General features: G+C 50.6%; 7 protein-coding genes across 7 annotated transcripts; 6 read left to right on the plus strand and 1 right to left on the minus strand.

Annotated features, from left to right (window-relative positions):
• Window positions 1-57: 57 nt before the first annotated feature.
• On the plus strand, window positions 58-603 carry TbgDal_XI13370 (hypothetical protein, conserved; the record flags this gene model as incomplete). The annotated part of the gene is made up of 1 exon (XM_011782180.1): window positions 58-603. One exon carries the CDS (start codon window positions 58-60, stop codon window positions 601-603), a length of 546 nt encoding a protein of 181 aa, XP_011780482.1.
• Window positions 604-1306: 703 nt separating this feature from the next.
• TbgDal_XI13380 (molybdenum cofactor biosynthesis protein,putative) lies at window positions 1307-3634 on the plus strand (the record flags this gene model as incomplete). The annotated part of the gene is made up of 1 exon (XM_011782181.1): window positions 1307-3634. One exon carries the CDS (start codon window positions 1307-1309, stop codon window positions 3632-3634), a length of 2328 nt encoding a protein of 775 aa, XP_011780483.1.
• Window positions 3635-4295: 661 nt separating this feature from the next.
• Window positions 4296-4847, plus strand: TbgDal_XI13390 (hypothetical protein, conserved; the record flags this gene model as incomplete). Its single annotated transcript, XM_011782182.1, has 1 exon — window positions 4296-4847. The coding sequence occupies one exon, from the start codon at window positions 4296-4298 to the stop codon at window positions 4845-4847; it is 552 nt and encodes a 183-aa protein (XP_011780484.1).
• Window positions 4848-5583: 736 nt separating this feature from the next.
• Window positions 5584-6504, plus strand: TbgDal_XI13400 (protein phosphatase 4 catalytic subunit,putative; the record flags this gene model as incomplete). Its single annotated transcript, XM_011782183.1, has 1 exon — window positions 5584-6504. The coding sequence occupies one exon, from the start codon at window positions 5584-5586 to the stop codon at window positions 6502-6504; it is 921 nt and encodes a 306-aa protein (XP_011780485.1).
• A 539-nt stretch (window positions 6505-7043) lies between these two features.
• On the plus strand, window positions 7044-8225 carry TbgDal_XI13410 (cytochrome oxidase assembly protein, putative; the record flags this gene model as incomplete). The annotated part of the gene is made up of 1 exon (XM_011782184.1): window positions 7044-8225. The coding sequence occupies one exon, from the start codon at window positions 7044-7046 to the stop codon at window positions 8223-8225; it is 1182 nt and encodes a 393-aa protein (XP_011780486.1).
• Window positions 8226-8880: 655 nt separating this feature from the next.
• TbgDal_XI13420 (hypothetical protein, conserved) lies at window positions 8881-9846 on the plus strand (the record flags this gene model as incomplete). Its single annotated transcript, XM_011782185.1, has 1 exon — window positions 8881-9846. One exon carries the CDS (start codon window positions 8881-8883, stop codon window positions 9844-9846), a length of 966 nt encoding a protein of 321 aa, XP_011780487.1.
• A 238-nt stretch (window positions 9847-10084) lies between these two features.
• On the minus strand, window positions 10085-10864 carry TbgDal_XI13430 (hypothetical protein; the record flags this gene model as incomplete). The annotated part of the gene is made up of 1 exon (XM_011782186.1): window positions 10085-10864. The coding sequence occupies one exon, from the start codon at window positions 10862-10864 to the stop codon at window positions 10085-10087; it is 780 nt and encodes a 259-aa protein (XP_011780488.1).
• Between the last annotated feature and the right edge of the window lie 3674 nt (window positions 10865-14538).

Below are 14538 nucleotides of genomic sequence, written 5' to 3' on the forward strand. Positions count from 1 at the left end.
GCACTGAGGGTATTTCGCATAACGTAGAATTAGAGTGGCCAACTTCAGAAGCTGTCGATGGATAGTGGGACCAAAAGGGAATTCGGTCGCAACGTGACGAATGTGGACGACTTTAAGGGTGCCAAGTTAACGCCTTCAAAGATCCACCACCAGAAGTTTGAGGGCAGTGACAAACGCCATGGAGTCAGGTTGGCCGACGAAGGCAAGTGGTGTATTCACAAACGGAGCCGGGTGGAGCCTGTCGCCGCCGGGCCTTCACGTGAGAGGAGCGTGGAGGAGACAAAATCCACAACGACGTGCTGCTCCTTACCTCTGCCAAGTCAGGAAACAAACCTCTGCAGCATTCGTGGCGACAGCAACACCTGCAGTAGCGATGACAGCAGCATTGAAAGGTACTTTGACGAAAGTTGCGAGGCTATCGAAGCTCCCACAGCTCCGGCGCCGCGACCTCCGTCACCGACATGGAATAATGCCTTGCGTACCGTATCGGGGACAGCTGCTGCCGTATTGCAGGACCTAAAAAATGCGGCATCCCTGCAAACTGACCAGAGCAGCAGTAGCGAGGTGCTGCAATCACCACCAGTAATTCCACTTATCTTGTAACAGGTTATATCCCCTGACCTCTGATCCCGTGAGAGGTGAGCGTGCAAAGTACAAGGGGAATCTTCTGCAGCATGCATACAGGTGCTCGTTGAGTGTTGAGAATCTTTTCGAAAGCGCGGCACGAAGTGAAGGCTTCTGATCGATTGTTGTTAACTTTCCTCACGCTTGTGAGTACCGACCCACACTTTCTCCTTAAGATCATTTTTGTACCCCCTTTTTATTCATTCACTGGTTGGGGAACTCTTCAGATAGGTCCCGCTATCTTCAAAGCCTAAAGTTAAAGGGGCTTGATCATAGAGAGTGGGTAGCAGATCGTGAATGCAGGCTAGAAGAACGAGGAAGTTTCCCTCTTCTTGTGCATCGCAAGCGGATTGATTTGGTAGATAGCGGTTCATTGTTAAAGTTTCTAGCTTTGCCACTTTGTGGTCGAAGAAATTTTGAACATTTTGCTGTGTACTGCTCCCCCCGAAAATAAGTGTATATTTCCTTGTTGCCTTACGTCGGTGACTGCTCGTACATTATTTTATTTTACTTGTCTATGGTTACTGTTTACGACACCACTGTCACCTAAAGTGTGAGACGGCGCAGCAGACCGCGGGCACTGCACTTGCGGTCAGTATTGACTAATAAAGTAAATATCAGCCGAGCAAAAAGGCATCATACGGCAAGGGTAGGTCCAAACACATACACGCGTCTTCTGCATATGTTGCGGCTCGTGCTGACGCTGCTAGCGAAGAAGAAGGTGCCACCTCCGCCAAAGCGGGGGCGACCCGCGACCCCCCAGCGAGGGAAGTCGAAGTTAGTTCCAAAGGGGCGCTCACCGTCGTTGACCCGAAAAGTGACACCGAAGGTCGTCAGCCGTCAGTCGCCTGCGAAAAAGAGCACGATCAAGGTATCCACTGCGAGGGTTAGCCGTAGGAGCGATAATAAAGGTAGGGGGAGCAAACTCATCGACGATGTGGACAGCTTTCCCGTGGCGGCTGCCGTGGAGCATGCGCCCGCCGTCGTCCCGTCAGTTGAGGTTGCAGCTACATCCACCGCGATGACGGTGACTAGAAAACCACACTACTCTCTCGCCACAGCTGTTTCAACTGTTATTGTCCCTCCCTGCGCGAACGCCGTGCTGGAGACGATGAAACAGACGCTCTCACCTTCCGTGAGATCTCCAAGTGAGGCTGGTGTCGACCTCTGCGGTGATGGGAGCGGTGTCGAGCAGGGCGGGGAGCCACCGTCACAAATGGAAGAATTTTACACGCCAAAGAAAGGACCTCTCTTTGCCACCGCTGTCATTGCCGGCACTAATGCGGTTAAACAAACCAGTCAATTGATCCCCTTCTGCCACCCAGCGCGCATACACAAGTGCTCCTTTACCTTTAGGCGGCGCGTGCTTGGCGGCCTTACACGCATTTCCTCCCTTCCTCATCGTGTTGTTTTGAGGAAAAGAGCAACACCTTCCCCTCATTCGAGCCGCAACCGTCCTGAGTGCAGCGTTATTTACTGCTTTTGTACGGTGGCAACAGATGATGAGACACGTTCCGGGGTAGAAATGGAGGCACTAGCTGGAGCAACGATGGCAGCACTCACAATGTACGACATGCTGCGCGCCCTTCCGTCTGCGCAGGAAGATGGAATCAGCGTTGGCGAAGCCTTTGTGCTGGCAAAGAGAGGTTCCCGTGGGGACTTTACGAAGCTCCTCGTATCTGAGCTTCCAGCGGAGGACTCGGCTGGTGCCATGGGCGAGGTAAGAAGAGCGGCATTAACCACAGGACGGGAGGATAACGCAAGTGAGGACAATTTCACATACGCTGATGACTATGAAAATCTAAGTGGTGGGGAAGGGCTGGAAACTGGAGTGGAGGAACACATGAAAGTTGGAACTCTACAAACCTCCGGGTCGCGATGCGGAGGGTTAGACGATGGAGAGCACCAGTCAGAAGAATTCCACGGCGCTGCAGATGCCATCGATGGTGATGCTGCGAGGCGGGAGCGTCAGCGTGAGCGTGATGCAATTCTTGGTGAGGCAGAGGAAATGGAGGCGGAAGGGAGTGTTACCAACCCGGAAGAAGAGGAAAGGGCAATGCCGGAAGAGGCTGCCACTCTGATAGATCGGAGCGCTTGGTGGAGGTCCACCGCACGGGATCGGAGACTGCAACATTTGCAGCAAAATATGAGGCATGAAGGGAACTCAAATCGGTCGGCACCTCAGGCTCCGGCACACAAGTCACCGGAGGTGAGGCCACCGATGCAGAAGGATGCGATGAAGAAGTTAGGTGTGAAAAACAAACCTCAGGAGTTGCCGTTTCAAAGGCCAAAGATTATACCGGTGAGTAAAAAATCTGTGAAGCTTGTGGATAAGAATGGTGGTATCGCTGTTCCGAAGGGGCAGCGCGTAGTTGTGGTGGAGGACGAGTATTATGAGGAGAATGGGGATGAAGCACACGCCGACGATGAGATTTACGGTGGTGATGATAGTGAATATGAGGAACTTTACAACGACGATGATGCTTTGGGGGACGAAACTGCATTGGAGTCCGAGGCGCAGCATAAGAAGTTGCTGAGGTACAAAAGTGGTGAGTCTGTTAGAGCGCAGACCACATCCAGGGGTGCCGTCAGCGTCCACAAGAAAGGAAGGGACTACCGTGATAATGACAGCTACAACGACGAGAATGCCAGCGAGGACGGTTTGTTTGAAGAGGAGATGGAGATGGGTTCACGACAGAAGGTTAAAAAGGGTAAAATAGTTCAGACATTGCTTTCCCGAAGGGGAAATGCCAGGGCGACCGACGATAGCTACGATCACGACAACCAGTCTGTGACATCTCCCAAACACGAATCGTGGGATGCCGAGGAAGCAAAGGAATGGGAAAGCGAAGAGGATGATTGGAGTAATATAAATATGCACAATGAAACCGAGAGTGTAGCGAAGGGGCATCTGCACCCCAAAAGGCGTAATCCCCTCCCACTACCGAAGAAAAAGGAGATGAAATTCAAGAAGACTATCAAACAGAAACAACGCCCTGAGAAACGGTAGCGTTCGTGCTTAGATTTACAACGGCAGTTGTGCGCAAGGTCATCTTGCAGTATCGCCAAGGTCACACTGTGAGCCTCCCGAGAAACTCAGTGGGGCTGCTGCAGTTGTGAAGCAGCAAAATAGAGTAACTCGCAGGTTAGAAGCACAGTGACCACATAGAGTTTCAAACAATCATATACTTTTCCCTTCTGCGTCACAGATAGAGGCATGTCGCACAAAGCAGCTACGGAAGTATTTAGTGACGGCGTTGGCGCCTGTTTTTGCTCGTGACTTTCTGTATCTCCATTGTAAGCATGCTCAGCGCGTTCCTTAGCGATTTTGCAGCATGTCCATACATTGGTGCATATGATGGGGGAAGGGGATGTTTCCCCACGTACTACCATTAGACCAAAAAGAGCACATATTTATATCCCGTAATTTGTACGTTAGTAATACATTGAACTTTCGGCCGCTTTGTTGTGTGCCTCCCACAGCTTCTGTTTTTTTTTTCTTTTTTACCCTTCCTCATCAACTGCTTTTTTTTTTTTTGGTGCCCTTTCTTTCGCTCAACTGGGAGACTGATATGTGTGGATTTTCGCGAAAAAAAAAAATCCGGTGGTGTGAAGTGGTGTGGAACTGAGGAGAGAGGGCTTAAGTAAAACCATACCATTAAAAGTTGCACATGCGCAGCAGGAACCTGTCCCCGTTTTCTACCTCCACATCGTGGCGGCGAGCACTTTGTATCAGTACAGCGGCTGAAACGCCCTCTTATTTTTCCTGCCTTCTCTTCTATACTGTACGGCAGTCATCAATGACACACTGCGCAAGTAAGAAGCAGGCAGATGGATCAAAAGATATTGGAGATGCCGCATGGAGGGAGAAGTTAACCACACAAGAGTACCGCGTGCTCCGTCAGAAGGCCACGGATCCGCCATTCGGGGCTTACAATACCCATTTTGAAACTGGGACATATCACTGCGCCGGCTGCGGAACACTGCTTTATAAATCATCCATGAAGTTTCCCTGTGAGTGCGGCTGGCCAGCGTTCTTTGACTGCGTGCCATTGGCTGTCCGTGAGGAGCCCGACAGTGATGGGGTCCGAACGGAAATTTTATGCAATGCATGTGGAGGGCACTTGGGCCACGTGTTTCGTGGAGAGGGCTTCAATAATCCACCACCTAACGAACGACATTGTGTGAATGGAACAGCTATTCGTTTTCAATCCGAGAAGTAATATGTGTTTTAGAACCCCATACCACCTGACGCACGTGCAAAAAAAAAAAAGAAAAAGAAAAGTAATATCGCAACATGCTGTTCCTCTTATTGTTATTATTTATTTCTTTTTGCACAACTAAACCCTCTTCACTACATGCTTTGATTGCGTCTGCTTTGACTGACTCTTCCCCCCCCCCCTTTGTCCACTATTTTTCGACGCTTTATTGCCGGTTAGGGTCACACTGGCGGTTAAGGGAAGTGGTGGAAATGGAACGGGAGGGAGTTCCCGAAAGGAACGTAGAGATAAATAAAGGTGGGATAGGGAATTAGTATTAGTCGATGATTTGTCACAAACTAAACCGGCGTACATTTCCTCATGTGGTTCAACTGTTCAACGCGCTACTCGATAATTTTTCAAAGCGTTAGTGTGACCCGCTCTCTAAAACTGCCACTTCTCTTTTTCTTCGGTATTTTCGCACTCCCACTCTCAGCTTCACACACTAACCCCCAGCGCTTGTGGAGTTGCTCACCCAGGACCTGAAGGAGGGGGCAAAGGAGCAAAGGTAAAAGATAGACAAGGGTTATTTTAAACAACCTCATAAACAAACTTGTTTTTTTTTAAGAAAAAAAAAGTGCCACTATCCCGCACTTTCTTACCTTATCCGTTTCGTCGCCCGCGCGGGGGTGGTGTGCACTTGCTTAACTTTCTTTTCCTTTAAGAGGGGAGCGGTTTAAAGTGGTCACGCGACCAACAGATGAGCGACTTAAACGCCATGATAGAAACTTTGTATGCCGGCCGCCTAATTACAGAGAGGCAAGTGGTGCAATTGTGTGACTGGTGCAAAGACATCTTCCTGGAGGAAGGTAATGTTGACGTGGTGTTTGCACCGGTTACCCTTTGCGGGGACATTCACGGTCAGTTCTTTGATTTGTTGGAATTATTTCGTCACGGCGGGCGTGTGCCGGACACAAGTTATGTCTTCATGGGCGACTACGTGGACCGCGGTTACCATAGTGTTGAGACGCTTCTATTGCTTCTTCTCTTGAAGGTCAGATATCCTGACCGCATCACACTCTTACGTGGAAATCACGAGTCTCGGCAGATCACGCAGGTGTACGGATTCTACGATGAATGTTATCGCAAGTTTGGTAGTGCGACTGTTTGGCGCCTGTGCACGGACCTGTTTGACTACATGCCACTTTCGGCGGTTGTGGAGGGCAGTGTTTTTTGTGTGCATGGCGGTCTCAGCCCACATATCGCCACATTAGACGAAATACGGGCACTAGACCGCAAGCAGGAAGTGCCACACGACGGTCCAATGAGTGACCTTCTTTGGTCTGACCCAGACGAGATGGAGGGTTGGGGTGTTAGTCCACGCGGCGCTGGTTTCATCTTTGGTGGTGATGTGGCTAAAACATTCAATCACAAGAACGGCCTGAGCCTTATAGCTCGTGCACATCAACTCGTTTTTGAGGGATACAAATCGATGTTCGACGATAACTGCTGCACTGTGTGGTCAGCACCCAACTACTGCTACCGTTGTGGCAACGTCGGATCCATCATGCGCATAGGTGAGCAGTCACTGACGGACCGAAGCTTCATCACATTTGGCGCTGCTTCCGCTGAAACCCGTGGCCACCTGACGAAACAAACGCCACCGGAGTATTTCCTATAAGCAATGGTTTCTTTTTTTTTTTCTTTTAGGAGTTTTTACGGCAGTGGGCAGAGGTGCTCCGGCAGTGGTGGGCGCTGGGGAGGGAAGGAGTGCGAGGTTTGGGGAGTTTCAGTGGTGCAAAGGGCGTTTGCCGTCTGCCTTTTTTTGTTGGTTATTTCATTCCGCGGCTCGAGTACGGAGGGAGTTGGGCTAGGAACCGGAGAGTAAAGAAACGCTAAAATGGGTGAGTGACACGTTATTGTGTGTGCGTGAGTGCGCTCTTTTTTATTTTTGCTCGCGCTCTTCAGGGCTCCGTGAAACAACCACACTCCGTGCATTCAGCGGGGTACTTTCCCCTTTGTTAATAAAGCAATGTCATACACTACAGTGCGATGTGTCTGAGGGTCTTAACTGCTGATGTTTTCACATTGCTCTTACTTAGGCACCGACCGACTGGTTGAGGAATTGCAGACCAAAAAAAAAAAGCAAAGCTAAGAAAACTCAGTTACTACTTCTGTCGAAGGGTTGGGGCGAGTGACTGTGATCACAGATCGATTTCAATGATTCGCCTTCGTTATCGTGCACGGGAAGTGGCATTCGGGTGGTCGAGGGGACCGGCGCTGTGGTCTACGCGGCGGTTGGAATCGATGGGATCCACCTCGTGGCGCGTTCCGTCAACAAACAAAGCTGTGGCGCAGTGGTTGTACGGCTCAGCTGCGGTGGTGGGATGCGTTGTTGTAGTTGGTGGTGTCACACGACTCACTGAGAGTGGTCTGAGCATAGTCGACTGGAAGCCGGTGACTGGTGTAAGGCCACCCACCACACAAGATGAATGGGAGGAAGAGTTCGCGAAATACCAGAACTTCCCTGAGTTCAAACAAAGAAACACCATGACGCTTGAGGAGTTTAAGTTCATATTCTTTTGGGAGTGGGCCCACCGGGTGTTAGCGCGCAGTGTGGGAATTGTCTATGGTGTGCCCCTCTTGTACTTTGTTTGCAGGGGCAGATTCAGAGCGCAGCCTGCGCTTTTGGCCACGCTGAGTGGTATACTTGCACTTGGAGGGGCACAGGGAGCTATGGGATGGTACATGGTGCGAAGTGGCCTCGACCCTCAGTTACTTGATGAGAGGCGGAAAGCTAGAGTTTCCACCTACCGACTAGCCGCCCACTTAGTATTGGCCTTCACCATTTACGCCTCTTTGATGCGTGTTGGGTTTGGGCTAAAAATGCCGCGGATGGCACACTTTCCCGGAAGGACGCGCATTCAGGCTTGCGCTCGCTGTTGCTTTGCGGCGGTGCTTTGCACAGTAATTTCAGGGGCTTTTGTGGCAGGCCTCGGCGGGGGTCTCATGTACAACGATGAGCTCCCGTGGATGGGTGGCGGCTTCATTCCACCGCGGGACCACCTTATGGTTGTGGAGCCGTGGTGGCGTAACGCACTGGAGAACCCCGCGGCGGCGCAGACGTGGCACCGTTTGATGGCGGCTGTCAGCACCACTGCCATCATGGCGATGAATGCCACATGTTTTCGCTACCGTGTTGCCATTCCGCTCAGCGTCTGGAAGAGTGTGGCAGCCGTTAATGCCATGCTAATCGCGCAGGTGTCACTGGGGGTTTGGACTATTGCTTCTTATGTGGATCTCCCCGTAGCGGTAAGTCACCAACTGGGGTCGCTGCTGCTTCTTACAACAACAATCCGAGTGTGTGCCGTTCTCGGATCTCGAGGGCTGGTACTTGTGTAAGGTGACATGCCTCATCTCACATCCACCGAAACATTTATGCATCAGGCGGCGTCTGCGATGGATTTAAATGTAACCCCCGTTGGTGATAATGGGGATTTCTCCATTATTGTTCTCAAAGTTGGAACCAAGGGGAACACCTTCGAAAAGAGGGAAGAAAGTGAAGTAAAAGTATGGCGGGTCAGCTTCATCATTTCGTTCCCCTTGCCCCCGTCCTCCGAACCCTCAGCGTAGGGGAAATGGGAGGATGGGGAGATATAACAGTTAAACGCATTTAACTTACATCGGTGCACTGTGAGAATCATGTACGTGAACCGTGTTATTATTATTATTTTTTTCTGGTAACGTAGTTGATTTTATTTCCCTTAGCCTTTTCACCGCCACCGCCACCGCGCACACACATATGACGTATCGGGTGACGAGGTGCACAAATTCATGAAAGAACACTCATGTGGCATTATCGCATAACAGGTAACCAGGGATCCCTTGTCCTGAAGTTTCGGCATGGGATGGCCGCGTTTTCTCTGTAACCACCCAACCTGGTGATTCTGATTCCTTCGTCCGTTTGTCACACACCTACCAATAAAACCAGACTGCATCCTCAGTTGAACCCTTGTGTGGTTTCTATTTAAAAAAAATAAATAGTAGAAGGTCTGAGATGATGATATGGCTGCAACGCAAAGTGTTCCTATTAGGGCTCTTTTGTGTCTTGGTGGGTATGATTGCGTGTGTGAATGGCCACGCAAATGCAAGCTGTCCGGAGAGTTGCGATACCGCGGGTCGCTGGTGCGAAATCCGTTTTAACCGCGGCGGCAGGGTCAGTGTTGGTGAATGTAACGCTTCATCGTTCACATGCGTTTGCAATGATGCCGTGGACATTACCGTAACAAGAAATGAAGAGTCCTGCTGGTGGAGTGGCTCCTTCGATATGACGAATAATGTGAGTGAAGGAAGCCTGTGTTCAGCAGACACTGCGCAATGTCCCCAGACCTGCCAACAGGCGGGCGAACAGATTACCCGATGCGCGGGGAGTGTGTTATGCACCGAGGATGGGGAAGGATACATTTTTACCTGCGCCATCTCGGAAGGGACGATACTCCATATCAATAAAAGTGTATATGGCTGTTTGACAACAATTGTAGAGCCGGAACTCCACTGCAATCCAAAAGTGACTTGTAGTGGTCACGGGTACTGTGTGAACCCTCACACGCTATCGAACAGTTGCGTTTGCTTCTCAGACCCTATCAACGGCTATTGGGTTGGAGCGAATTGCTCGGAATGCCATGCAGACTACGGCCCTGGTGGGGGTAACTGTACCCAACGGACATCAACAATACGGATTATTCTTTCATCGATTGGGAGCACGTGGGCCATGGTGTTGCCCAACATGGTGGTGCTCTTCCTATTTGTGGTGCTTGGCCTGATGCGCAGAGAATCGGAATCTGATAGGAGCTTTCAGTCGACCGTGTTGCGTAAAACGGGATTATCAGCTGTACAGGTGGCGCGGCGCAATCGGTGCGGCCTTTTCAACCCAAAGCTCATCCCCCCACGACCACCACAAAGCCGATGCTTCCTGAACGAAGGGGAAGGACGAGTGAAGAGGCGGGCCCCCCCCGCTTATTAATTGGTGAAGCGCTTGTAAGCACTGCTCAAAAGCATTTCCACACACACACACACCTTCACGTTGTCGCGGAAACGGGGGAGGGGGGAAGGAAGGGGTGCATTTCCCTGTCGGAAAGTTTGCAATAAGTGGAAAGAGCTCGGGCATGCATAACCAAACGAAGCCGCTGTGTGCTTCTGTTTGTATTCTGCGTAAAGTGCAAATATGAGTGGAATTGAAGGTGACTAGTCGTTTCTGACCCTTATCGTAGCGCATTCGTCCCGTCTCTGTAATTGCGCTGCCGCCGCATATAACCAACTTTGGAGGACCCACCCCTGCGCTGCGTTGCGCAGCGGCAAGAGTGAGGGCAAGGACGCAGTATTGCACCCTTCCTTGCCCTATTATCGAAATCCTTTTGTGCGTACGCTTTGATTTGTGTGAATCCCTCTCTGCATTGGAAAATTGAAAACAAAAAATTACTTACACGTACCCGACGAAGAGGCAAAAAAGCCTTTTGATTTTGAATAACATACGTGGGCGCGTTGTTACTTGAATCGTCTTGATGCGGCGCCCATGGTGAAAAGCGTTGCAAAGGCGTTGTATCTCTATGGGGGTGCATCTCCTGCGTTCGACCTCCTCCCCACTTGATGAATTTGACAAGACACGATAGCGGCCAAATGAAGCAAGGGTAATTGAGTTTCTTGCGACGCCGGGAGGGCACGCATTCCGAGGGGAAGTTCCAAATTAGTTCAATAGCACAGGAGAGAATGGAAAGGAAGTAAACCGCGTGAATGTGATTCCTCCCGCGGGCCCGCCCCCGCCCCCCCCCCCCCCCCCCAGGATGTGAAAAAGGGCCAATGTTCCATGCCGGCGCTAAATTTCTCAGAGGGAAGGTCAGCAGCCTGCGGGAGCGGCGGGGTTGCGAGACACCAGTCAAAGCTAACGCACCGCGACTCGGAAAAGGTAGCGAAGGGCGTGGTTCATGAGGTGCTGCGCTTAGCAAAACCCCACAAACTCCGTTCCGCACTCCACACACCCACATGCCTCGCGCAGAACAAAAAACAGAGCACCCCGGAGCCTGTTTATTGGTACTCGTTTCACCCCATCCGGGTGAACATTCACGATGTCGCCAACCCAAGCTGCCAGGTCCACAACCGGTAACAGCTTTGACAAAATGGCAAGCGGCTTTGCAGTGCTGATCGGTGCCCCGTTTGCCTTGCGACTCACGGCACTCCTCATCTGTGGAACATACGTTGAACCCCTAGAACATGCCAGCCGTAGACGAGTGCCACCGTCGACCACGGGCCCTCACACCGGTTACCGCAGTTCACTCGGAAAGGAAGGGGGAGGTGCTCACGGGATGGCGAAGTCGGAGCGCAGGTCAGCGTGACAGAAAAGGATAGCCGCATATCATCCGCATGAGCAATGTGGAAAACAACTGGGCGATTGGTTGAGTGCAAGTGGGCACTGAAGAATCATGGGGCGTTTCCCCGCACCATCTCAAACCCCTGGAGGGTATCGTTACACGTGGAGATGCCGAATTTAGGCACCACCAATACAGCCGGACATACTTGCGTGACAGCCAAGTTCACTAGCCACAACGCGAAGAAGGCAGAATAGGTTAGATAAACCCAGAAGACTGGAAGAAGGATATTGGAAAACAGGAAAGGTGCTGAACGGAAGGCCACCGGTGGTGTCTTCCTCGGATGAAGGCGACGATGCCCGTTGGGAGTTGTCCACCCGCCCCGGAGATTGCGGAAACAAGTGCGCTCAAACCTGCGGATGGCAGGCGCAAATAAAGGACATGCGGTGGGGAGCGGGGGGGGGGGGTACGACGAGAGGGCACTCAACGGGTTAAGGGATATACCGCCGAAAGAAAAAAGTGGATCAATGCACCCTCTCCTCTCCGCCGCAACCATTCCCAAAACCCTCCTTCTCACCTCTGTTGCCGTTCCCGGCCTGAGTGATGCGCACCGGTGTGAAGCCGAGGCCCTACTGCCCTGTGAAGTACTTTTGAAAGATAACAGGATACGCCCAGTTACGAGGAGGCGAAAGTTTAGGTTGCAACGCCGCATGTGCGACCGTCGACGGTTCCCTCCTGCTCTCAGTCGGTTGCGGGCACCTTCCTTCACATAGCCACGTGGCTTTCTCAGTCGTCTTTTTAGCTCAATCAGTCTTCCACATGTATTACCGCAGTGCGGAAGTCAGCGGGTTTCTGCTTACGTTTCCTTCTGCAACCTTCAAGCGCCTCCCCGCACCATGCGGTGGTCTCTAAACTGCATCTTTAATGTGATTTTGGGTGCGTGTCTGGCTCCTCCGAGCCTTCCACATTCCATGTTGGGCTACGGCTTCCCCTTGGTTCTTTCATCTTCGCTAACAACCGCGATCGCCCCATCCACTTTCCGTTCCGTTGCGCAGCATTCGGTAGACAAGCCGTTCCCCATTACCACCGGGAGCCATCTTAGTAACCCCATGAGGTCTCTTAGAAGTGCCTGCAGGCGCCCCGCACCAACACCTAACTCGTTATTCGCTCCGCTTCAAGGCTCCCAAGAGCTGCTCGCATTCCCCGATGCGTTGGGTTTCAGGAGCCACTTAATAGAACAAAACTGAAGGTGTGCAACCTTCACCGCTACCCTCAGGCAGCCTATCTCAGAACGGCGATACACTATACCGAGGCGAAATTATTCCAGGCGTCTGCTGCCTAAAATTTTAAAAACCCTAACCCAAGGAGCACACACATACATACATACAGACACATTGCATCAGTCAATAACGTCATTTAAGCATCGCCCACACCACACTTAAAATACTGCTTTCAGCACTCAAACATTACTCAAACCACTCCTAACGCAGTTGAAGTCCTAATCTCAGAGTTACCTGGAGTACTCATAAATGGCTTTTCAAATCAAATGGAGATCACCACACTAGTGAGGCATACAGGACTCGTTACAGCTCAGTATCTCAACACACAAAGAAGGAGGCCGCACAAAGCCCACCCCAAAACAGCACACATCACTATCCACAATTGTTTGTGGAGCATTCATTTGTGTTAGCGAGACGAGCACAAGAGGAGCAGTTGGTTTCAATCCTTAGTTTGCCGTTTGCATAATACATGGTCGAAAACCAACGCCAATATGATTCCTCCTGTGATCTGTAAAATTAACGACCCAACAAAAATTACTAATGTAGGAGTGGGAGGTTCGGCAGGGTCACGCAGGAAAACGATCGGTGCCATTAAAGGATGCTACTACCATCCAACTCGGAAGCAAAATACACGGCGGCATGCATGTGATCGATAAGGAATCAAATCAAATACAATAGTGAAGCCTAGCGACATCCAAACTGTTAAGAAGATTGACGCTCCGCAGGTGGGCGAGCCAGGATAAAAACAACCAAACAATTCAGTGGGACGAGTAAGTGACACAGAGGAACCCAATATGGCCAAGTCACAGAAACTATCAGTACGTACCACGACAAACCTGCAGAAAAAATTAATGGCGTACACTTCGCAAAACAACGCCCATCCACCATATCAACTCTCCGGTCACACAGCAGCACCAAACAGACGCCGAGTCACCTTCCAACCCAAGAGTTACTCGGTGTGACACACGTATATGTTGACTTTCATGCCACCACCAGTAGTACACTCACGCTGCTTCAAACCGTGTACCAGCTAACGGCAGGTAAATTCATCCAGCACTATAAAGGAATTACGCATCTAAGGATACGCAGGCCCTGCTGATTCTGAAACAGTCTCTAATACAATATTATCCTTACCACTAGAAGTAACTAAATTCATTAACAATCATGAAGGATATAAAGATAGCAATCGGTTTCTGGAAAAGCACCGAACCAACAGTAAAGAGAAAGTCAACAACGCAGCCACACGCGTCGAGTTACCAAGGAGGGGGGGGCGGTGGTTGGAAGTATTAACGACACATAACGCGCACAACAACTGCCCAATTAAGACGCTTTGCACCCTAAGATCCCCATCAATTCATTTAACAAACAAAGAAAGGGATGAGAGGCGGGACTATCATACAGCCACGCTGCTAAGCCTTCCTACGTTAATGCAGAGTGCGGCGGATGTGACAGCAACCCCCCCAAACCAACAGAAAAAACTCAAGGAAATTATTCTTTACTTTGTATGTGCGTTCTTCTTTCATACATCATTCGGTAGCACTGCTATAGTCAGGAGAACAGAAGCGGCTTTATTAAAGAGCAATTGCCATTCCCTTAACAACACATCATCTCCTTTAACCAAACCCCATATCTCCTTCTTTCCGATTCTTGTTCCACTCAACTTTACATATCCACAGATGGCTCCTTAGAGGGTTTCTTCCCCCTCGCAGTTAACGAGCCGCTCGGCCTTTGCCTCCGAATGCCGTCCATCTTCTCTTTCATTTCAGCCATCTGTTCCGCAAGCTTGGTGCGTGCGGCACTCAGCTTCGACAGTTTATCCTTAACTTCATCCTCGGCTTTAATTATATCGGCCTTCTGCTTCTCCAGGCCCTTCAATCTGAACTGCAGGTCCTTCATATTCTTATCGAACAGATTGTCCTGACTCCTCATGTCACCCATCAGCTCGGTCATTAAGTCCATGTTTTGCTTCCGGAACTCCGCTTCGCGCCGCGTAATGACGGCTTGCATTTCGATGAGTCTCCGGTCCAAGAGGTATTGGGATTCCTACCGAAGTATCACTTAAGAATATCAGAC

This window comes from Trypanosoma brucei, chromosome 11 (assembly GCF_000210295.1).
Source record: "Trypanosoma brucei gambiense DAL972 chromosome 11, complete sequence".
NCBI lineage: Eukaryota > Euglenozoa > Kinetoplastea > Trypanosomatida > Trypanosomatidae > Trypanosoma > Trypanosoma brucei.